At 36.2% G+C, this 26100-nt stretch overlaps 1 protein-coding gene across 1 annotated transcript; it reads right to left on the bottom strand.

The window, feature by feature from the left end:
* Positions 1-11: 11 nt before the first annotated feature.
* sesn3 (sestrin 3) lies at positions 12-25699 on the bottom strand. Its single transcript, XM_051863615.1, has 10 exons — positions 25460-25699; positions 8469-8534; positions 7322-7516; positions 7053-7235; positions 6190-6438; positions 4494-4626; positions 2690-2808; positions 2401-2591; positions 1849-1993; positions 12-1762 (listed from the first exon to the last, which is right to left on the bottom strand). The coding sequence occupies exons 1-10, from the start codon at positions 25511-25513 to the stop codon at positions 1676-1678; spliced, it is 1422 nt and encodes a 473-aa protein (XP_051719575.1). The 5' UTR covers positions 25514-25699; the 3' UTR covers positions 12-1675.
* Positions 25700-26100: the final 401 nt, after the last annotated feature.

A 26100-nucleotide genomic window follows, 5' to 3' on the forward strand; every position in this document is an offset into this window, starting at 1 on the left:
TCATAGACTGATTTTGTTTAGAACCTTTATTGAAACATATAGGTATGTGAATTAGCCACTGGAGACAATTTCCAGTGCTGCCATTTTGGAAATGTATAAATTTATTACGAGTGGAGAACATGAAAGCTTCAAAGCATCACCTTGATCGGAATAAACACAAGTAGGAAATGCAACAGACACATATGCCCATTTTTTTTTAAAGGACTCTGCATCACATCTGCTGCATACACTTTGAAACACCTACAGCTAAGTTTGAAAGGCACTTCGATGACAGTTTCACCTACTCCAGTGATACATTTGTAACAATCTCTGGTGTACCTATGACTAAATCACTAGACCTGTGTTTCTAAACATGAATAAGGCACTGTCCATTAGATTGGCAACACTTTGTCTCATTCTATAAAGCTTATCTTTTCATTATACATTTATTTTCAGACACAATCTTAATCTATTTTTTAAAGGACACTGATGCTGCACCTTGATTAGAGTTGTGCAAATATGAAGCAATGATTCTTAAAGCGATATAAATAATCCTTTGAGAAATGCTTTGATGGACAGTAATAGTATCAAAAGTAGTTAGTTTTCAGACGCTCCCTAAAGGCAATCCTGCACACAACACTCACACGTATGAACTCTCGCGCTCGTGCACGGTTTTCTTTCACAGAGGCACACCAGTGCAAAGAGATGCGCAACAGATGTGCAAACACTTTGTCCTACGCAGACATTCAGAAATAAGACACGCTACATGTAGACGCTCACACATACAGAAATAAAGTTACAAGATGTGATTAGTAGAGCTATTGCAGCTGGCAGTAACGTTTAATAAAAAAAAAAAAGATTGTTGTTATCTGAAGTATAACACTGAGATTAAAAGGAAATAGTAAAGGACTGATAGTACAGTAATAATGCTACAAAAGCCTTAGTTTCCAGGTAAACAACTAAACCAAACCAAATTTATCTGAAAAAGTTTAGAAACAAACTGCAAAAAAATCTAAACAATACATTCAATATGAAATAAACAATACATGAAAATGAAAAAAGGGATTTGAAAAAAAAAAAAAAAAATTCTCACATTCTGTTAGTCATTTATGATATTACAAAAGGAAACTGTATTCTGTTCGAAAACACAGTTTTTCTCAAATGTGCAAAAAAGAAAAAATGACAACTTCCTGTTTCAAAAATATGAACTCAGTCCTCCAGTATTTCAGCTTACAGTATAAGTGAGATTTCAATGAGAAAGTATTGCACGTTAAAATGTGATTTGTCAAGTCATGATGTCGCCTTATTGACCAGGTCAAGTCCAAGGGGATTTGTCTGACCATTAAGGATTATATTTTAATCCAGCAAAAGTCATTTCTGCCCACCCACAATTCTTGATGACGAATGATTTGAACATGCCCTTAAAGCCCAATTTAAAGTTTGTGATTATACCCAGAATGCTCTGTACACAATGTCTTTCATTTAGTTATCGATTTGAACAGTCCAAGAAAAAGTATACACAATTTTGGAGACAATTGTAAGAGTTCAAAACTATATGTTAGGTTAAATTTAGGCATAATAATAATAATGTCATATGAGCAATAAAGGTCATATTGTGGGTGAGATTCGATTGGTCAGGTCACCTAAAAGATGAAGTCTGATTGGTCAGGTCATATAATTGGTGAAGTCTGATTGGTCAGGTCATATAATGAGTGATGGCTCTCAAAGCATAGAGCAGCTCTGCCTGCATTCGAGCCTCCATTAGAAGCAAATTCACATGAACCTGGATAAAGGACAAAAAAAGTAATTGAGAATATCAGCATATTTAGAAAATAATAATTATATATTTCACATGACAAAATAACTTACCTTCTCGGAGTGTCTGAACTGGTGCCAGTAGCTGTCGTACATGCGGCGAGTGGTTCGCTCTGGATAACATGTCACTGTTTTGATGTAAACCTTCAGACTGCGCTCCAACAACTGATTCACCTCACCGTAATCATAATCATCATATCTGCAGACGCACAGTATGAAAACACATGTTCATGTTTCAATCCTAGGCAGAAAAGGGCTGGACTTCAGTACTCCTGGTTGTACTGTGCTAGTACACTAGGGGGCGCTATGGGCATTCATAGTGTACACTATGATTTACAGTCATACACTACTATCTGTAAGTAGGGGACACCTGGATTACCTACTACAGCTGCCAAAAATGTGTAGTATACAATAAAGCACACTATTGTTGTTGTTAAAAATAGTTTCCGTTAATTGAAATAAAGCTGAAATAAAATATAAATATTAGTTGAAAAGCTAGAAAAATTAAGAACTTTTGCCTTGGCAACTAACTTAAGTTGGAGTATTTCAATTACTTAAACAGAAAACTGAAAAAATGGATTGCTAATTACACACTCATGGACGTACCTGATGCCATACATACAATGGACGTAGTTGAATAGAGCCCTGCGCAGCATGCTGGTGTCCACCCCCTCGTGACTGGCCATGTTGTAATAGGTCAGATCACATGCCGTTCTGAACTTATCATCCAATAGGTGACCAATGTCAGAGTAGAGCCTGTTCACCAGAGAGAAACCATGATCCTCCCATGAGTAGTCCTATAGAGTGAACAAGATAGAATATGATTAATCATTCATTCTCAGTAAGGTATTGAAAAAATGCTGTTTATGTGTATATGTGAGGGTAACTGTCGTACTTGTGCTTTAAATGTGGGTGGGTTGTCTTCTCCGTGTCGTGCAAAGTCCTGGTATCCAAACGACGGGTCGTCTACAAACCGAGCCACGGGAGAGGGGGGCACCACTTCCTCATCAAACCCTGAATACGCAAATCACAATATTTCAATACAAATATGCAAAAACAATAGATTGCTAGATCCTTTTTTGTTTTCAAGCAATAGTTCAATGGCGTCACTGATAACAAATGGCAAATAAAGTCACACAGATTTAGAACAACATGTGGCTGAGTAGATGATGACAGAATTTTTCATTTTGGTAATTTAACATTAATTCCCACTTTACCACATGACCACAACCAAAAGTGAAGAAAAATGGAGGGAATAGAGAGAAGAAAAAACAGTCTAATAGTGTTTAAAGGGTTAGTTCACCCAAAAATGAACATTCTGTCATTAATTACTCATCCTCATGTCATTTCACACCTGTAAGACCTTCGTTTATCTTCAGAACACAAATTAAGATATTTTTGATGAAATCCGATGGCTCAGTGAGGCCTCCATTGACAGCAGGATAATTAACACTTTCAATGCCTCGTTTACTGAAATCACGTGACTTTGGCAGTTTGATACACGCTCCAAACCACTGATTCGAAACAAAAGATTCGTAAAGCTTCGAAGCTTCATGAAGCAGTGTTTTGAAATCGCCCATCACTAGATATTGTTGAATAAAATCGTTATTTTGTTTTTTTGGCACATAAAGTATTCTCGTCACTTCATAACATTAAGGTTGAACCACTGTAGTCACATGAACTGTTTTAAATATGTCTTTAGTAGCTTTCTGGGCATCTGAAAGTGTTAATTATCTTGCTGTCAATGCAGGCCTCACTGAGCCATCGGATTTTATCAAAAATATCTTAATTTGTATTCTGAAGATGAACGAAGGTCTTACGAGTGTAGAATGACATGAGGGTGAGTAATTAATTACATTATTTTCATTTTTGGCTGAACTAACCCTTTAAGTTCAAACATATAATCGGTGTCGGGCGTCGAGTTGATATTGTGTCTTTATATGACATTTGCATCTGTATATTTTTAACATTTCACCAAAATTGAGATCAAATGGAGTTACAAGGTTTTTGATCAGCTAACATACATGTTTTGTGTTGTCCATCATTAGAACGGCTGCATCTGAGGCAGCAAGTGCATTGCATTATGTTTTCATCAACTTACAGGTTATAAAGTTTACTGTAGCTATGTGGGTGCTCAGTTTTCTCAATTTTTACCAAAAAGTGCTACACAGGCTATTTAAGACAGTATTGGCTATGACTACAAATGCTAGGCTAAGACACTCTTCTCCACTCCTCATATACATAAAACATTAGCCTTTATATATATATATATATATATAGTGTTTCTTGAGTAAAGAAAAATATTCAAACAACCATTTCCTTATTTACCCTTGCGTTGCAAACAAACAGAGACGGTCCAAACTGCGTGCGGCACTTTATTCATGATAGAGGTGGGTGGAGTTATGAGGTTTGACTGACAGTTTGAGGATCCAATGGAGTTACGAGGTTTGGTCACAAGCTCTTTTTAATACTTTTCATTGGTTAAATATTTGCAAAGCCCACAGACAGACGTAAAGAGTGATCAATAGTAATGATTTATGAAAAAAATATATGGAGACGCATGGATTCTGTCTGACAGCAATGATATTTAAAAGTTTCAGCTTTTATTAGCATGTAGTATTATCATTATGAAAGAAAATATGTACTATAGTATGAACTGAAATAGAGCAGATGGGTAGAAAGTATCTGTGTTGTAATACCTGCAGACACCACCAGAAGACTCTCTTTCTTTTCTTTCTCAAAGCGAGTGAACATCTCCTCCTCTGACGCATCATCGTCTTCTCTCTCCTCCAGCAATCGTTTCATTCTCTCCATCAGAGCTTCCAGCTCACTCTAAAATACATGAGAATGGAGTTTAAAAAAATGAGATGCTACGCTTATACAAAAACATTGTCCAAACAAATCTTGAATAACACATTGCACAGAATTATTTCTGCAGATGAATATCATAAAACTTTTCAACAGCACACCCTAAAATTGAAAAAAATAAAATAAAAATAAAATATGTATAGTACTGTGCAAAAGTCTTTGGCCACCATTAGATTGTTTTAGCAATGATATAATGACCAAATATTTATCATTTCTCTTCATTAGAATATAACCAGAAAATACAGAAATCTGTATGCAGTATTAAAAAAAACAGAAAAAAATCAGGCTAAAGTGGCAAGTATTTAGTGACCTCCCCTTACACTTGAGCAATAGCAGAAACTGGCTCTCTTAAACCTAAATGAGATGGAAAAGGACTGGAAGGCCAAGAAAACTTTCAAAATATGACGAGAAGTTTCTTAGAAGAAGTCCAGGAGGTCAAACTAAATACTGATATTTGCTTAAAGAAGCCATTTTGTTATGATTTATTGATTTATTTATTTATTTATTTTTTGTGTACACATTTCCTGTATTTTCTGTTTGTATCGTAATAAAGACCAAAAAATAAATATGGATGGTCATTAAAACTTTGCTAAAACAACAAAGCTGGTGATGGCCTAAGACTTTTGCACAGTACTGTATATGTATAATATTATTATGTAATGTATTTTATATACATGTAATATAAAATAATATAATATAATAAATTATATTTAATATATATCATTTTATGTACAATATATAGTATATATTGCATTTTGCATAAAGAACCATAAGAACTTTTTTTTTGCATAGTAAAATTATTTTACATTTATTTTAATAGCCATTAAGCACACACAATGTTTTTTTTTTTTTTTACAGTAATAGATTAAATTACTGTATTACAGTATTTAATTTAATTTAAAAAAAATGTCCAGATACTTTACAGATAGGTGAATATGGGGAAAATGTTAGTGATCATTTTCTGTATGCACAATATAATTACTTATTTTTTTCTTTTGACTCAGTGGTGAAATCTGAAATGTGATCCGAGCATGTTTTCCTGACATGCAAATACAAAAACAACACATTGATTAGGAATGTGCCCGAAGCCTAAATCCGAATTCGGAAAGGCACGGAAACTAAATAACTTCAATTATCACATGAAGATAGTAAGGAGAGATGACTGACAGAACAATGTCGGAAGATTTGGTGCGTACAAATTAAAAAATATCTTATCTCGTAAAATGTGTCATCAGTACTGCTGCTCCTTATACACAGAGTACACGTGATCGCAAAAGTGAAAGTAAAAAGCGAGCGCACAATTTCAATATCCCGCATATTGATAGCGACTCCCTGATACCCGCAAATGATATACAATATAACTACCCAACTATATAACTGCGAGAGAACGCAAAAGCATTTAAATATATTTTTTCTCCCATCTTGTATTTTTTTCCATCACCATATCCCTTTAGGGGCTTCCTTTCCAAACATGGTATTCGGCTACGGGCACATCCCTAACATGGATACTCTGTAATGTTTTCCTACCCCAGTGTTAGGGTTATGCAGGGGGTTCCCGTTGGCTTGGTTGCCGTTTGTTAGGTGGCAGGTGCATAAACCCGCCATGGCTGGAGGGCAAACGTCATCCGTGACCCCGTTGACCTCTGTGACCTCAGGGTCAGGGTTGACTCCGCTACCAAACACAAAACTAGCCAAGGCATGGAAATGAGCCAAAAGTACAACAGCATGAACCAGCTCTGCCAGAGACCAGCTGTGCTCTCCTGTCTTCACCAGAGCCTGAGAAACAAAGAGTGTAAGATCATTAACATTTGATAGAAATACGTCACATAGCATTACATTCATCTCAGAAAAGCCATTCAATGTCCATAGCTAGAAAAAAAAATAACTCTAGAGAGGAGCATTTTGGTAAATATATGCATTATATTTTTACTTACCTGTTGTCTTCATTATTTAATTTGTGTTTTTTTATTACGGCCACCGTTTAAATGTTTATATTTCAATAACAAATTGGAGTTGAAACATATATGCAATTTAAATGTTTATATTCAACTCATATAATTTTTGGGTGTGTTGATTATTAAAAAAACTTTATTTTTGGTTTTGGTTTTCGGCTAAATTAAAACTTTAGTTTGGTTTAGTTTCAGTTAAAATAAGTAATTTCAGTGAATCACTATTTGATTGCACACAAAATTAACACAAAATTGGATTGAAAATGCAATGCTTTAATTTACAAGATGATATTTGGATGCCACCCTCTGAATTAAACATGCACGTAGTAACGTCATGTGACAACAAATGTAGTGCAGAAATATTATTGTTGTATAATGATTGCACAATGTTAAAAAATTAGCTAAAATACTGAGCAATAAATAAGATCGCTAGTGTCTTACCTGTATATGTTGCTTTGTAATGAGCCAGGGTCTGTGTGCGAGGATCTTGTTAATCTCGTTGAGGTTGCGAAGTCGTTGCGGGCAGAACTCCAAACCTCTCAGCCAATCAGAGCACACGCCTATCTGCTCAAACTCTTGCACGTGCTGACACACCAGCGTTGAACACTGATGCCGCGCTGCAGCCTGGAAAATATGGAAGAAAAATCACTCATAAAACTGTTTCAGTTGAATAAAGTCTCCCTTGAAAGTGTTTCTGTGTGTGTTTGTACCATTATAGCAATATAATGTCTGTAGTGGAGTGGTAGGGGGCCGTCCATCCTCAAGAGGTAATAGTGGCAGCGCAGGAAGGCTTGCAGATAATGCGGGTGGAGCCCCATCACCTGCGTCAGGTTGTCCACGCGGCCGCTGAACTCTTCGTCTAAGAACATCACTGTGGAATCGCTCAGAGGCATGGCTCCTATGATCTGGGGTTGAGGATTGGAGAGGGCGAACATGGGACATTTCACAACAGTACAACATATTGAGTGTATTTTCCTTACATAAAAGTACTGTGTTCAGATGGTAATACAAATGAAATATGTGGTGTATACAACTAAAGCCTGTCCGATTTTGCAACATGAGAAGGCACCAATGTGCGATGCTATGAATCAGAGCCAAGAAAGATTTGAACTCTGGCTCAGGTTCACCTTAATTCAACGCAGTGAGGACAGATGCTATAATTCAATTTACAATCCAAATACACTTCCTTAGATCTCCCGGCACGCTTAACTAGGTTTTGGTGAAAATCATCTCCTGAACCGTCTGAACTCAAAACAAAAATGAAATGAACACCAACTGACCCGAGCTGGATAACCTCGGATTGAGTGAGTGTGTGAGAGAAGAGAGAAAAAAGTGGTAATACTTTGACATATACTATGGGTCTGAATGAACCCATGAACCATTCAAAAGAAATTAATACTTTTAATAGCTTAATAAATTGTTTTGATTTATATTTCAAATAAATGCTGTTCTTTTGAACATTTTAGTCATCAAAATAACCTGAAACAAATGTATAATGTATATATACACAAAAATATTAAGAAGCACAGTTGTTTTCAACATCAATAATAAATGTTTCTTGAGCAGCAAATCAGTCTATTAGAATGATTTCTGAAATAATGATGCTGAAAATTCAGCTTTGCCATCAATATATAGAGTTAAAATAGATCAAAACAGTTATTTTAAATTGTAAAAATATTTCACAATATTACTGTTAATATTGTATTTTTAATTAAATGAATGCAGCCTTGATAAACATAAAAGACATGAATGGTAGAATATTTCAAAGAAGATGCATGGAGTAACCAAAGAAACATGGTGTAACCATTGTACCATCTCTGAACAAAGAAACATAGTAATATTTTTTATTAGTTTTACCTCATTTTCTGGAATAAATGAGCTTGGTCCTGTTGATATGTGTCTTGACATCTTCATTCCTTTTGCCTGAGGAACAACAAGAACATTTATGATGAATATGATGAAAATATCCTGACAATATGATTGAATTAAACTTTTTTTTTAATTGAAGTGTGTATTTTTATGTTAAAATACATTCTACAATTTTTAGGTTAATATGCAGTGCTAACTAGGTAAGCCATCTGTAGCTTAATTCCGCACAGCAACAGTCGCTCAACCAATGGCGTGTGTTTGGGGGCGGGTCTATCGGTTTATTCAACCAGTGGCAGGCAGGTGAAAACTTGTTTGAAAGCAGTCATTATTTTAGAGACACTACTGCCTCAGAAATTGCCTAACAAGCATAAAATGAAGGAAAATCTTAGATAGATAGATTTTATGTTAAAATACTTTCTCCAATTTCAGGTTAATATGCCGAGACAACTATAAGTAAGCCATCTGTAGCTTGATAGAGTACCTCAGGGATGACGTGTTTTTGTAGGCCAACCTGGAAGTTAGCCTATGCATTTTTCCCATAGACTTTTGGAAAATCGCAAAAAATAAGCTCTGTGTTTAACAAAGGGTTATGACACTTACACGTTTTGTCTATCAAGATAATCTTTACAAGTTAACACAACATTTATACATTTTGAAGCCTAAATAAAGTGGTCAGATATAAAAAGCTAACAGTAGGCTATAAACGGACTACAGCACACCATGGTCGCGGATCAACGTCACCACCACCAAGCTTCCTCAAACTTTATTTAAAAAACAACTTTATTTAAAAACATGCTCGCTGATTATGATCTGTGCTGTGTATGAATACTTATCCACTTTTCCATGAGAAATGTCCTGTTTGTCATGATGACGTCTAAAGTCCCCGCCAAAGGAAGTAGTCCCTTTTAGCAATTTGTTAGCAACCGCCGTTTTTAAGACACAATAAAGGTTTAAAAAAAATCACAAGCAGGTTATAAATGGTGTGTTTTATGTTATAGATCAAAACGTGAAAATATTTAGAGGCTTTGTTAACCACAGACCTTATTTCAGGTGATTTAGCAAAAACCCATTCAAAAAACCCATTGACTTCGGGGCGATGGAACCGGAAGTCCTAAAATGCTAACTCGTTTCCGGGTTTTGCCTACAAAAACACGTCATCCCTGAGGTACTCTATGTGTCGAGGCTTTGAAACAATCTGACACCCATCTCCACGGTGACCCCTAGTGGTCAGAACAGTGTAAATGCAACAAAACTCAGGCCAAACATGCATAAAAATACCTTTTACAAATGTATTGCAAAAGTTTTATTGAAAGTAAAATCTATCAAATGCAATTAACTAGTCATCTAATAAGATTAAATACAGAGTGTCTGTATAATATGTGCTTTTATCAATTTTCAGGGCTTAATTGTTTCTCTGTTCCATGGCTCAAGCTAAACAGGCAAATAAGAGATTAATATCTACCATTATTCATTTTAATTATTCTAATGTCTAATTAAAACATATACAAATGTATAAAACTGATCAGAGATCAGGTAAAACCATAGGGCAGTGGTTGGCAATAGGCGGCCCACGGGCCAAAACTGGCCCGCCAGCAATAATATCTGGCCTGCGCCCACAGACAGATTATTTTGATAGTGGCTGGTTCTGAAATAGATCTTCGTCTCGTGGTGCCGTCTATTATCACCACCTATTATCACCGTGTCTACAGCAGACGTGACTTTTTTCGCGTTGCGTTGCGTTGCGCTGCAACAGCTCAAAGCTGTCTACACTGAACGCAACAAACCGACCGTTCGTTGCAAGCTGTCGGGAATGTGTTGTCTCGCGGCGCACCGTGCCGCATCCAGTATAGTCAATATCACTGATTAAAATGGGTTTTATTATTATTTGAAGCGTCGCATCGCGCCACTCACGTCCAGTGTAGACACAGTGTTATATTCTTTGAAAACAGCGACAACTTTGTTGCAGATAAGACACACCGGCTTTGCATTCACAAAGCTAGGTAGGATGAACGCATAGTTGTCTTTCCATTCTTCTTTGTACACCTTTCCTCTTTAAACTCTTTGAATGTGCCATTTTCTCTCACCAGCTAGCTTAAATGTTAACATCACTTTGCACACGACGTAATAGCGTACCTCCAGCACGCAAACAATTAAAAATAAATGCAGTTTAGTACGTGAGGATGCCAAGGAAAAATTCTGAGTGTAAAAGTAGGCTACATCAAATAAGTATTATAATAAGTTAGGCTCCATTGTGTAACAAGCAAATTAAAATGATACATATTTAGGATATTATTCACCACATGGAAAGAGGAGATAAAACATAGTTAGTTAAGAGCATGACTCAAACAAGCCATTAATGGGCTTATTCAAGTCCTATTTTATTTTTATTTTAAGTCCTCTTAGTTATTTTTTATCCATTCTGCATCTCTCACATATGTGTGTTTTAGCAAGGCGGTCTGTGTTGCAAGTTGGTGAATGAAGATACTTGCCAGGTTACGTGTCACTACTCTGCTTTATTAATTTATCCAGTGTAAAACTGGCTTTTTGTTAATGACTGTCCTACTACAGGATTTAACACGGAGTAACAGCTCACTACCAGTTACAAAAGACACTGTAACAGTCTGTCTCAATTAATTTAAATTATCCTTTGACTATGTTCTGGCCCACCATCTAGTGGCGAGGATTTTTTGGCCCGATGCCAAACTTAATTGCCGACCCCTGCCATAGGGTAAGGCCTACAGACACTTGTTCAATTGTTCTCAGTGAATCTGCATGATTCATGGGTTCACTTTATCATCGCCCTCTACCGGTGAACCATTGAAATTTCGAACTGTTTTGAAACGTTTCGAAATAGTGATGTAATGAAGCCTCGTTTACTGAAATCATGACTTTGCCAGTTTGAGACATGCTCCGAATCGCTGATTCGAAATAAAAGATTCATAAAGCTTCAGAGGTTCATGAAGTAGTGTTTCGAAATCGGCCATCACTAGTAATATATTGTATTTTAAAGTGCGCAACCTTGATTTTTCAGGTTGATTTTGAGTCTCCTTGCTGAGGTTTATTTTGAAAGTCTCTCCTTTGTTCCTGTTAGAGTGAAAGGTAAGGAGTTCCACGAAAGCTGTGTTTGTTTTATCTATGTGTGTGTATGTTCGCCAAACTGGCTATAATGCCAAGGGTGTAAGGGTCACTTCAGTTCAGTGGCCCGAGGCCTGGACACACCAAATCTCTTTCTCTGTCATTCTCACCCTCCCTTGCACTTTATCTATCCTTCCTTCCTTCTCTTCATGGTTTGTGTTTGTTCAGGATTTCCCACCCCTTACCCCTAACCACCACAAATACACAAACGGTGTTGTATTTGCGGTCAGAAGTGTTTTGCCTCCACTCTGCGGCCTTGATGTAAACTAGTGCTGTTTATAAAACACTAACCAAGAGCTACCAAGATTCTGCACACCCAGACACACACATTTAGCACTAAATCTGATGCACAAGGTGCTCAAACATGTGATTTTTTCTCTATTTGCAGTCAAGTTGTTTTTCCAACGATGCAAAAACTGTGAGAGGAAAGACTGAGCGACACAAAGACAAGGAGAGTTTTGTTTTGGGGCTTGTTGGTTTCTTACTTCTACTGCTCTGTTGAAAGACAACAAGACTCTACATATAAAATAAAGAGGGTAAATAGACTGTGCAAAGAAAGAGGGCAAGTGGCAAACAGAGGGAGGGCAGAGGCGGGAAAAAAAATACAGAAAAGGCTTTTGAAAAAGAGGTCTCCAGCATTAACCAACTCAAATGAAACACATTCACAGTGTGTGCACACTATTGTTGTTATTGTTAACTAAAACTATAAAAATCGTTTTGGTTCAGTAGTGTACATTTTAATTAAGTAAAGGATATGAGTCTTCTTGTGTGAGAGTAAGTACTATTCATCACAAGAAGCCTTTCTCTCATCTGTGTTACATAATCAAAGTCAAACATATAAAGCAAGAGAGAACAGATATGGATAAGACAGAAGGAGAGCCACAGGATATGTGAAACTAATTTGTTCTATGTGCTTAACGTAATGCTTGTGTGTATTTGCAATGAGGCTGCACTGATTGGCCATCCCGACTTGTTTGACACACACGGAAACATTGACACAGCACTGTGACCATTGTGACCTGCACCATGAAATCGCATCACCGCTCCTGGCCAATCAAAGCACAGCATACTATCAGCACTGATAATACTTGAGACTGTCATTCTGTGGCACCATGGTAACGATTCTGTTGTCATGACAGCAGCATGAGTGTCCACGGATAGAGACAGCGTCTTCCTCAAACAGTCTGGGACAGCATCCAGGTTTTAAAAAAATATCTCTTTAATAAGAATAATAAGAAAGTTAATCAAAAAGTAAATTCTATGATTTTAACATTAGAAGCGATGTCAAAAAATACCTCTGAGATTTTAATCTACGCATATGAATACATTTTAATCTATGCACTTGAATAAATACAAAAAATACTGAAAGGCTACTGACAAAGAATCAAATATCAATTTATCATAACAAAAATGTCAAATCTTGCATCAGATTCTGCATTCAATTAAAGTGTAGAAAGAACTACTCATTGGTAAAAGTAAAAATTTGAATATTAATTAAAAAGCTTGAGGCCTTACAAAAGTTGACCATAGTAAGCCAAATACTATAGTTTTACTTTACTAATGTCTTTTTGCCATCTTTTTTGAAGAAACTGTACTAACAACACTTAACAAATTTTAGTAACTAGTAGGAGTGTAACGGCACTTGTATTCGTCCCGAACCGTCACGGCACAGACGTTTTGGTAGGTCAGACGACGAATTCAGTCAGTCACAGGTGATCCACACACGGTAATGCAATGCTGTTTGCTAACAGCCACAACTGGGGGAAAAGTGCAGAAGAAGAAGAAAAGACGATCTATGCATAGATATGTTTACGTGTAATCTCTCAACCAGTGTTTCAACTGCGGAAAGACATCAATAAAACAACATGAGAATACGCTGCATTACCTCAGGCAAGTCATTTATTGTCCACAGCATGTTAGTTCACTAGAGAAATAAACTCTAGAGGGGAGCATTTCACTAAATATATGCACTACATTAGTTTATATATTAATTATATTTACTTTACCTGTTAGTAATGCCTTAATTTTTTAATGTTTAAATAAATTTGTCATGAAAACAAGTTGATAGTAATTTTTATGTAAGAAAATGTTAATTACAATTGAATTAATTTAAAGAGACACAATTTGTTCAGTAAACCACTGTTTAATAAAAAAGAAGAAAAAAGAAGCAATTTTATGTTTAGTTTTCTCCCCCTGCTGCAGTGGCGTGCACAGACCTCCGCGAGGGCAGGGGCGCAATCGCATTCCGGGGGAGGGGAAGGGGGTGTATGGGGGTGTTTTGGGTTTCTCCCTCAGCCGAAATCGCATTCCGCAAAGGGCACTTTCACTTTCGAGATCAAAGGGGCAGGGGCTCAAGCCCCCCCCCCCGTGCACGCCACTGCCCTGCTGTACCGCACCCGTACTGAACCATGACTTCAATAACGAGGTACGTACTAAACTGTCATGTTTGTGTACCGTTACACCACTAGTAACTAGTATTTTGTCAGAAAATATGAGCACTCTTTTTTTCTTTTACTATTAAAGGTGCAGTATGTAGGATTTCTGTCCGCTAGAGGTCACTAGAGGCCTATTCAAAACAACGGTGTAGCTTGATGACGCCAAGTTTGAGCGTGGAATCTTGGGACATGTGGTCTTCACCTCAACGGACGGTGCAAAAGAATAGGGATAGGACTCGGGAAGAAATCATGTTCATAGATGCGATTACTAACGTTACTGTAGTATGAAGCAGAGCAGGACCGAGTGTTGTGGGAGCTGAACGAGGCCGCTGGAGCGATTGCGCAACACGACGCCTCACGAGCAGCGGAACTTTTATTATGCCACAGTCGCCGGCGCTGCTTCTGCTTTTCCGGTCATGAGTATGAGGTAACGCAGCTCTGTTTATCATATTAGATACATTTGAGTGTTGAAAATGATGTTATAACGTTATTCTGTGCGTTCGCTCGGCGGCTGCTGTGAGACACTGTTGCACACTGCAGTAAGATAGATCGATTTTAGAAAATCATATTAAATGCTGGATGGTTTGTGTTGATAAATGGCATGCAATTCATTTTAAAACGTATTGTATAATGGAGAAAATTCTGTATTACTGTTACTAAAAATAAAGCTGCATCTGATTATGCTATGTTAGCTACTTCACAAAATAGTGTTTTTCTCTGAGGCATGGTAAAGCATGGTACTCTCAAAAAATCAAGAAAATTAGATTTAAACAATAAGACTAAATGTGTTGAGCTATATAACAATAGTTAGTTTTCTGTCTATAAACGTAACTAAACAGTTGTTCCCTTGTCTATTAAAACATGTAATATATTAAAGCGTCTTTGGTGTTTCCATGGTTTCTACAAAATAAAACCGGAAACCGAGGGTAACGTGGGTATGACGCAATTGACAGGCGACTCCTCACACGTCCTAAATATATAACACTGGCCTAGTGGTTTTTGGATATTTTACTGCAAAAATCTTACATATTGCGCCTTTAAGGCCCGTTCAAGAATGATAATTATAAGGATAACTATAACAATAACTATATTAACATCCACACCAACGGACGATAACATTCTGTTTATTCTAAGCGCGTGCTGCAGTTTTGTCGTCTGCCATTTTAAATGCTCGAGCTCTTTAAAGCAGGATGGATTCTGATTGGCTGTCAATGTTTTTATCGTTCATCAGCTGAAGAAAATCGTTCTGAAAGTGATTCCAACGATATCGTTCCTCTGAGTCATTATTGTTATATTTGTGGTGTGGACTAATCTTTTATATTTAAAATGATTTTTAGAACTATACCTCTATTGTTAACATTAAAGTCATCATTTGGCTGCACAATGTTCATGTTACTTTTACAATCATAGTATTACCACTTTTACATATAATAAGCACAGTACTATGATTTCATGGCTTTAACTATTTTTTTCAAGGTTACATAAAACCCACTATACTGCAAATCTGAGGTTACCACCCAAACAATTTTCATTTGGTTGCAGTGCTCATTTTTACAAGTGTGGTTTTTATGGTTGTACTGTATGTACAGGTCATTTCATAAAAGTCAAGGTTGGGGTTTTAAGCATCAAACAGCCACTCCTTGATCTACTTAAGTCTGGTTAAAATGCTCAAATGGACTCTGGATTACAGTGGAGGTGTCTGAACAGTCAGTACTCTCGCCCGGGTTTTATGTATTAAAGGATGCTATTGTTGCTTTTGCCCAATCAAAGCTTTTGAGTCGAAATGGCTGTCCTGGAATCCTATATGCTTCCTTCCCTTCCAAGACCTAGCGCTCTGCCTTCAGCCGAAGATGCGAGAAGCATAAGTGTGTTTAAAAGAGAGAAGAGGGAGAAAAAAAGTAGGTCTGTCAGCACAGCCTGATTGTGTCTTCTGTGTTCTGGGGTAAAGTGCAGAAATCTTTTTCTCCATGACAGCATAGGTAAAACACACAAAAACACACCAATACACTACTTACATAAGACTGCTTTGTGCTTAGTTTAAACAAATGAGTCCTACCCTAACTGAGTTTGAAGAGAGAGAGATATAAAATGACTACATGGATAAAATATGGAAGAGGAAGGGTCAGAGAGAGAGAGAAAGAGAGTGAGAGAGTTGTGTGATGTAACATTCTGGCGCACTAGGCCACTAATGAGTCTCCATCCAGATATGTTAACAAATATCAGTGTCTTAGTGAGGATTAGGATTAGGTTTGATCTCAAAGATGATCAACAACAACAGTTCAACAACAGTTCAAATACGCAGTATCATAACTACACATTACCGCATTGACATCCCTATATCTATGGGACTGAACCATATAGGGCCTTAAAAATTCCAGAGAATATTCCAAAAGAAAAGATTCATAAGAACAAGAATCTAAAATGACATTAAGAATCTAAAAGGATAGTAAGATATCTTTAATACTTCTTGAGTTACAGGCATGCAAATATGATGCAAAAAAAATAAAAAACACAAGTGCTTTTTGCCATTTTTGAACTGTCACCGTTGGCATATAATGAAACAAAGATTGCTAAAGTCAACAGATTTTACTAATAGACTTACCAATCTGTGCAAAAATAAAATAATGATGCTGCCATCTTTCTAAAGTCATTTTTACACCCCTGTAAATTGGCTCCACATCTCAGGAGAAAATGGTCATTTTGACCCCCCTCTACAAAACAGTGTAGATTACTCAGTAAATATGCATTTGTGACATTTAATATTTTGGCTTTCATTATTATTTATGTTTATCTTTGTACAGAAAAAATATTAACAAAATCAAAAATTTGAGCTGGGCAAGCTTCCGAAATTGGTTGATTTGACATGGAATGACCCAGAATTCATTTATATCATTCATTCATTCATTTATATGGATAAAATATGGAAGAGGAAGGGTCAGAGAGAGAGAGAAAGAGAGTGAGAGAGTTGTGTGATGTAACATTCTGGCGCACTAGGCCACTAATGAGTCTCCATCCAGATATGTTAACAAATATCAGTGTCTTAGTGAGGATTAGGATTAGGTTTGATCTCCAGTGAAGTTTTTAACAGGATGTAATGAGAGTTATGGAGCGGTTTACTGGGGATTACATTATCAAGTTCTTACCATGGTAAGATCAAGGATATATTGAATTGAGGGTGATGTGTAATTTATAGTGAAATACAGGTCGTAATTGTAACGACTGAGACAAATCAGACACAATTATTTGTTATAGTTAACCAATAATTGTTTAAAACTCACTCTGGGGTCTGTCCCCCATCACCCGAGAAGACCAACCTTTGCAAGGGGCCTCAATTACATGTTTTATTGCGCCGAAGTATGTGGGTTGCCACGTGGAAGAGCAGAGAAGAGCAGAGACAAAGAGACACACAGAAAACCTGCATCTTTCCTGCATCTTTCCCACAGAAAACAGACTTTCCTGCAATTTATAGACAGACTGTTCTATAAATGAACATGCATATCCCCAGGAAATGGTATCCATCATTACTGTTTGTTGTATTGTACTCAGTATTGTATTCACATGTTTTATGATACATTTAAGGTAACTTTAATTATGCCATGTTTAGTGTCTATGGGTTCGTATCGAGAAGATTTGTAATACACATCAGTATTACAAGAATCTTTAATAGTTCTTCTTCAACAACTCAGCCAGTTTAATCATGCTCGGTCATAAAAGCCCTGACGAGGAATGTTGTCGCCCGGAAATACAACCTTCTCATTGGTCAGGTCAACCCTAAGAGGTGTGACTTTGACCAGAGGTTAAAAGCCAGTGCACAACGCTCCTCCCTCTCTCTCTCTTGTTGATATGACCAAAACTGTATCAGTGGGGGGGGCTTCTGCTTAGGCCTGGGTCTGCCCTGCCCCCAGCAATGTGCTAGGAGAGAAAAGGACTCTTTCCTACTAAGATTCAAACTAACCATGCAAGTTTGTTATCACTTCTTCATTCAACGCAGAAGATATTAATTGCAACTTCAGCACCATCGGACTGAACCCTTTCTACTAAAGGACTTTATACTGCAACGGTATATTTGGGACGCTCTTCAAGAAAGGTTGAGGCCTAATGCAAGTATCGTACGATATACTAAATTGCTGCTAGTTAGTTAAAATTGTGAACCTCCTTTGTGAAAAAAAAAAGGAGTTTTATGATGAATACTGATGATTCTTTCCTGGTTTTTGGTTTCATTATAGTTCCTCCTGTTTCCCACTTCCGGTTTCACTCTATTATTCATCATTTTACCCATTTATGTGTGACGTGTGTTTATGTATGTGTTTGTCAGTTTAGTTTTGTGTTCGTGATTTAGTTAATAAAACTTGTGCACAACACATATTTGGTTCTGTCTCCCCGTCTGTGAATAAATTGGCTCTTAAATGATCAGATCTTATTACAGCTTTAAACACTGTAAAAGCTAAGAAAGAATTATTTTTCTGTAGCCATGAAAAATACCATTCTCTTATAATTAATTAATAATCGATTATGAGTGTTCACAGGATGAACTGATCTATCGATTGTAATGTTAATGTAGCTACATCAAGTTAATCTGATTAACTGATTCAAATATTCATAATTAATCATAATGAGTTATGAATAATTATTAATATTTCCCCTTTGAGCTGATATCGCTACATAATAATAGAGCATTCAAAATGCGTTTTAGAATAAACCAGAGGTACCATTTTTGTTAATTGAAATACAATGGAAATAAAATAAAATATAAATATTAGATGAAAAACTTAAACTTAAAAAACATAGAAATGTTCTAATTTTTGGCAACAAACTAATAAAGCAAGTAAATACTTTAATGAAATACTAAAATTACTGAAACTAAAACTGAAATAAACATCTATTAAAGCTAAATAAAAATATTTTTAAAAAAATAATGAAAATGGCAAAAGCTAAAACTAAAATTTCAAATGAAAACAGAAAATATAACAATAAAAGTTCATTTAAAATATAAATGAATTCTGGGTCATTCCATGTCAAATCAACCAATTTCGGGAAGCTTGCCCTGGCTCAAATTTTTGATTTTGTTAATATTTGTTCTGTACAAAGATAAACATAAATATTAATGAAAGCCAAAATATTAAATGTCACAAATGTATATTTACTGAGTAATCCACTGTTTTGTAGAGGGGGGTCAAAATGACCATTTTCACCTGAGATGTGGAGCCAATTTACAGGGGTGTAAAAATGACTTTAGAAAGATAGCAGCATCATTATTTTATTTTTACACTTAAACTTTCCTTTTGAAATCTTAATTTTCAAGGCCCTATATAGTTCAGTCCCATAGATATGGGGATTTCAAAGCAGTTCCATGTTCAAATTGTTGAATTTTCAAATGTGGTTCACTTTGCACACAGCTGATACTTTTGCATTTAAAGTCTGAAGAATAAATAATCTTTAAACTATAAATGTATCTTGTTTCCCAGTATCAAAGGAAATGCATAAAACATAACTCTCTGAGTTGTTTTAAGTTGAAAATGGTTCAGTTGAAGCACATTAACTTGCTCTCAAAAGTGTATTTATAAGAATCTATATTTGAATTAGTTTTAGAGATATTTGGAAGATGGGATTTTGTTCATTTTAACAGCTTCTGAAGCTATCAACAGTTCAAATACGCAGTATCATAACTACACATTACCGCATTGACATCCCTATATCTATGGGACTGAACCATATAGGGCCTTAAAAATTCCAGAGAATATTCCAAAAGAAAAGATTCATAAGAACAAGAATCTAAAATGACATTAAGAATCTAAAAGGATAATAAGATATCTTTAATACTTCTTGAGTTACAGGCATGCAAATATGATGCAAAAAAAATAAAAAACACAAGAAGTGCTTTTTGCCATTTTTGAACTGTCACCGTTGGCATATAATGAAACAAAGATTGCTAAAGTCAACAGATTTTACTAATAGACTTACCAATCTGTGCAAAAATAAAATAATGATACTGCCATCTTTCTAAAGTTATTTTTACATCCCTGTAAATTGGCTCCACATCTCAGGAGAAAATGGTCATTTTGACCCCCCTCTACAAAACAGTGTAGATTACTCAGTAAATATGCATTTGTGACATTTAATATTTTGGCTTTCATTATTATTTATGTTTATCTTTGTACAGAAAAAATATTAACAAAATCAAAAATTTGAGCCGGGCAAGCTTCCGAAATTGGTTGATTTGACACGGAATGACCCAGAATTCATTTATATCATTCATTCATTTATAAGTCATTTTAACACCCCTTGAAAAAATCAATTCATTGATGCATCGCGTTTCTTTCTTAAACGATTCTGGATCGATTCTGAGAATTTCAGAATTGATTCTGAGCTTAGTTTTTATTCAGATGCGCAATGACGCTGAGTGTGCTTTAGAAACACTGAAAACACCTTCCAAAAAATAATCTTTCATAAAGCTCGTAAAGGTTGAAGCAAATGACAACGACTCCGTGTAAGTGGTTTAATATACTTGCGTCTCAAAATGGTTTTATGACGCAAAATTAATGTAAACATAGCCAGTTTTGTCTTAAGGGATTAAATGGACAGGACAAACCGCATTACTTATTATATTTCAAAAGAGATCTGTGCGTGAATGCAACTTATTAGATCTCCCGCTGTCTATAATGTAACTATCAAACGACAGTAAACATGAGAAAGAAAACGTTCAGATACTCTTAAAGCTGCAGTCCGTAGTTTTGCCTCTTTGTCGCCATCTCTGTTTGAAACATGTAATTGCAGTTATTTGTGGAATTATCATCTTTACGTGGGTTGTGTATCGGCGCAGCTCCTCAGTGCGGATGAATCTAATGTTTGCTGTCAGTCACCACATCGGTGTGGATACTGTACTTCAGAATCATAGATTGTAGTCTTGAAGTATGACCAAAATAAGAATTTTCACCAGAAAATGTCATTCGAACATGTCTGCTACTTTTGCTCTTACCAACTGAGGAAAAAAAAAACATTACAGTAAATCGCGCTGCCAATGGAGATTAAATCTAATGATCGCTTAGCTCGGATCACGTCAAACCGCGCAGATTATTAATATTGTTATACTTTGTTCTCAAATTGTTAATGATAACAACATCAGCATTGTGTGACTATGTATATTTAGTCTGTATTAGCATTACCTAAAGATCTAATCTCTAACATTAATTTGTCATACCATTCAATCCGCCATCAAAATTATAAGTTTAATTATTGCAGCTGCTGTGAGAAAAGGCTATAAATGATCCGCCTTACATGCGATAGCCTTCTAGCTGGAACTCGTTCTTTATGTAAACAGATGTGACGTAATGACACAAAGACGAACGGCTGCATGCTCGAATTTCCCGCGAAAACCCACCAGTACCATCCGAATTATAAAACATTATTACAAGCTTATCGTTGTCAATCTGGCTAAGGTAAGGAGATAGTTTTGAACACTGGCTGATTATGTATATGCTCAAAAATTGATTTTGGATAATTTTTAACCAAAAAAAGTTACGGACTGCAGCTTTAAATACTGAAAGCACTCTTTGTTTATTGCTTGTAATATGTTTCGTTGTTCCTCTTTATTATTTGCTACTTGCTTGTATGTTTTGAAGTTCTATTAGGCCTAGTTTAAAATTCTTAAAGGAACACTCCACTTTTTTTGAAAATATGCTCATTTTCCAACTCCCCTAGAGTTAAACAGTTGAGTTTTACCGTTTTCGAATCCATTCAGCCGATCTTCGGGTCTGGCGGTACCACTTTTAGCATAGCTTAGCATTGTTCATTGAATCTGCACCCATGGTACGGCAGCAAAGTTCCTTGATTATTACGCCGGAATGACAGTATAGTTCCTAGCCATATCGGCCTAGAAAATCGCAACTTTTCATTTTCCGTCGGTCTTAGTACACGATGTAACTACAGAAGAGTCAAGTTTTAAATAGGAAAAATATCGAAACTCTTTGGTCATTTTTGAGCGAGATGCTAACGGTCTAATCAGATTAAATGAACTATGCTAAGCTATGCTAAAAGTGGTACCGCCAGACCCGGAGATCGGCTGAATGGATTCGAAAACGGTAAAACTCAACTGTTTAACTCTAGGGGAGTTGGAAAATGAGCCTATTTTCAAAAAAAGTGGAGTGTTCCTTTAACATACAATTGTTTTAATTTGTTTGTTTAAATTTTTTGAATTTGTAATTATTTTAAAAAGTAGGCCTACTTATAATTACTTATGTAAGGATATGTAAATATTAATTAATTAGTTCACCGACTTAAAAACCTTAAAATCCTTTATAATAAATAAAAGTAGATCAAGAATCATTTTGGAATCGGATCGTGACTCCCAGAATCGGAATCGGATAGGATCGTGAGGCGACTAAAGATTCCCACCCCTAGTAAATTGGCTCTAAATCTCAGGTGAAAATGGTCATTTTGACCCCCCTCTACAAAACAGTGGATTACGTAGTAAATATACATCTGTGACATTTAATATTTTGGCTTTCATCACTATTTATGTTTGTCTTTGTACAGAAAAAATATTAACAAAATTAAAAATTTGAGCCGGGGACCTCTGGTTGAGTTGACGTGGAATGACCCATTATAGTATACTACTAAAATAACACTGTTCTCAATACTATGCATGATTTGGTATTAAGACTGTAAGCACAAATCATGCCGGACAAGTTACACGCCAAAGATTAATTTTTTTTTTTCAAAACTTCTGAGAATAGCATTTAAATTCAACCTCAGTACTGATAAAATAAATTCCATTATTATAAAGTTATTGTACACCAGTTGCACATGAAATAAACTAAATCAATAAAAAGTGCTGTAATTAAAGGCAAATATACATTTTTAGAACATTAAAAAGCCATTTTCCAGGTTTTTTGTTTTTGTTTTTTTCTGACATAACAGCATTACTGTTGCCTTTCTTTCTCTCATGAGGATCTCTCCCTGGTGATCACTTGATTGCGTCAGAATCTGTGGCCCTTGAATGATGCCATTAAACTCATAAAAGATTATGCAACACTGGCAGAATGAACAGGTTTTAGTTTTGCTCGAGCAGACGCCTGGTGGCACCATGACAAATGTCCCTGGTCGGCACTTGCGTCCTCATTCAATTAGTGGTTTGAGTATTTGTAATCCTCATGGCGATGTCTACCCACAGATCTCTGCTCAAGCATGACTACAGAACGTACAGGCACCGATGTTGTTCCCGATGGGTCACTATGTGGTAATGGGGCAGTTCGATTCATTGGTCAATTATGTCACACCAGCGCATACGGCAGCTGGAGGAACAGAAAGTGTGTCAGATGCTGAATCTGCAAAACTCAGTTTGGCTGCACAATTTATATGGAGCTTCTGTCTGTCTCTCTTTCAAGCAAGAAAACATTGAAATACAAAACTGGTTGCATCAAAGCAAGTCAGTTTTGTTACCGTTCAGAATCCACAGTAGAGTCATTGTTGCTTGTTCTCTGAAGCGTGACAGCAAATAAAGACAGGTAAAAATGGGATCGATTTCCTTATAAGATCAAAAAGCATATTAAAAAATATTGAATATCACATAATAGATTCTTCATTTGATTTCTGGGTTCTTTAAAGGGAGGGATCAACCAAAAAATGAAAATGCTGTCATAATTTTCTCACGTCAATCCAAACATTATGTGGATTTTTTGTGTTGAGTGGAATGCATGGGGATAAGTGAATGATGGCAGAAGTTTCATTTTTAGGTGAACTATTCATTTAATGCATAAGTGATATAAAGAACTAGAGAATAAAAAGTTCTTTGTGGAACTGTAATTGGAAATAATTGGATCTAATTTGGCTCTAATTATATTTTTTTCTACAAGCCAAGGCAAGACAGATAGTAATTTGAACTGAACTGTCCCAACCAGCTAGAGCAACAGGTGAGAAGAGAGTAGCTATTTGCTGATGAGAGTTATCACAATCAGGAACACGGGTAATGAAGAACCCTCTCGACATGACAAAATGACCACAAATCCCTCAAACCATTCTCATATAACAGGCGTCCTCCAAACACACACACACACATGCACTCAAAATACAGGTCTGCATACAGCCGCAGGATAACTCGCAGTATTTGCTCCCAGCTGCAGCAAGAGACAGGAAGATCAAACAAACAGCTCACAAGCCTTCAACCAATAGTTCAGTCTGATAAATCCCAACTCTACTTTTTGTATTAAAGTCCAGTTTAAGCTACAGCAACTTTTGGCAGGGTGCGTGTGAGAAGAAGATGTGCAGAGCAGAAGTAGGTCACATGTGTTCGACATGATTAATGACAGCTAAAAATAACATCTTCCAGCCAAAGAAAATAGAGAGAGCAGAATTTCACATGAGATGAGTAGGTCACTGTGTTACTCGGCCTCTGATACAATCAAAATGTGAAGAAATGCATACAGTTTAAACTACTTAAACCTGCAAAAATCAATTATTTATGTATGTGTGTGTATATATGTATGTATGTATGTATATGTGTGTGTGTGTGTGTGTGTATATATATATATACATATATATATATATTTTTTTATAAGGGGTGTAACAATATATCATGTCACAATATATCGCAATGCAAAAATGCAACAATATCGTATCATGGATAGTGACAATATGTATTGTGTATAGTTCGCCCAAAATGAAAATTACTGTGTGAAAAAAAAATTCAAGTTTACAGAGTTTTATTGTCAGTACTACATTGAACTACTATATATAATATTGAATATAATGTGTAGTAATGCAGCGGAGGAATATTTGTGGGTCCTGAAAATGCCAAATATCGTGTGTTACCAGTAGGCCTACAAAAGCAGCCTACATTATTTTAAATATATCTAGTCAGCGACAGAGTGCAAGGATACTCGTATTTTTCTGTATTTTCAGCTTCAGAACCATTTATTTTTATTCTGGTATCAGCATTGTCCTGTGCACTGGTTAGGGGGTTCGGGGTTACGAGGGGGTTACCATTGGGTATATTGTGAGTTCAGTATCGTGATATGTATCGAATCGTGACATGAGGATATCATTACATCACTAATATATAGGCTATATGTTTATACACACAAGCTGGAATATATATATGTGTGTGTGTGTGTGTGTGTGTAAACAAGTATACATATTTATATTTGTAGTTATTGTTGAAAAACATACTAATCCAATTATCAATTAAAAAAAGAAAAAGAAAAAATAACAACATATAGAATTATATATATAGTGATTTCAATAAATAAACTTTCAATAAGAGATTTGACAAACATGTAAAACTCAAGCACAACCCAACCAATGCAGCTTTCCCATCACCAAGATCAACATCAGAATCAATTGCATGTTTTAATAACACAATAATCCCAAACTAAAACAGAATAACAGTTTTAAACACACGGAGAACAACGTTACCTTCTCCCTGATCATGTTCCGACAGTGGTTGCAGATATCTGCGTTTTCGTTCATTCTGGCAAGCTTAAACCAGGCGAAGAGCTGAATCCCGGTCTTAGTGACGATGTACTGGTCTGGGCATGTTCGCTGCCAGCTCTTCTATGGGCGATTAAGACCTGAAGGAGGACTGGGCACCCCTCCGTATCCCTTCGTGTCTGCCTTCGCAGTGCGCAAAGCTCTCCAAGTGTCCAACTTCAGCATGAACGTGCGCTACACGCCCCCTCAGCTGGCCTCTTTCGGCTCCGACTCCCGAGTGAATCGTTCTTGTGAACCGATTCATAAGGCGCTTGTGAATCACTTAACTGATGACTTCGTTGAAACTGTTGAGATGGGGAAAAAAGATTATGAATATAATCAATAATTAATGTTAATAATACTAATCATTAATATTATTACTTCTATATATAATGTTAGAACAAAAAAGGCAACATTTCGCGGTTTAGTGCTAAGTAGCTACACTTGCGAACATAAATCGCCTGAGAAGGGAACCAAAGCTGCTCGATTGCTACGGCACATCGAAAAACAATACATAGCATACTGTCATTATTTACATTATTATAGATCTAAATCTTTATTGTTTTGCTTAAAATGTCTTAGGATAG

Source organism: Ctenopharyngodon idella, chromosome 15 (assembly GCF_019924925.1).
Source record: "Ctenopharyngodon idella isolate HZGC_01 chromosome 15, HZGC01, whole genome shotgun sequence".
Taxonomy (NCBI): domain Eukaryota; kingdom Metazoa; phylum Chordata; class Actinopteri; order Cypriniformes; family Xenocyprididae; genus Ctenopharyngodon; species Ctenopharyngodon idella.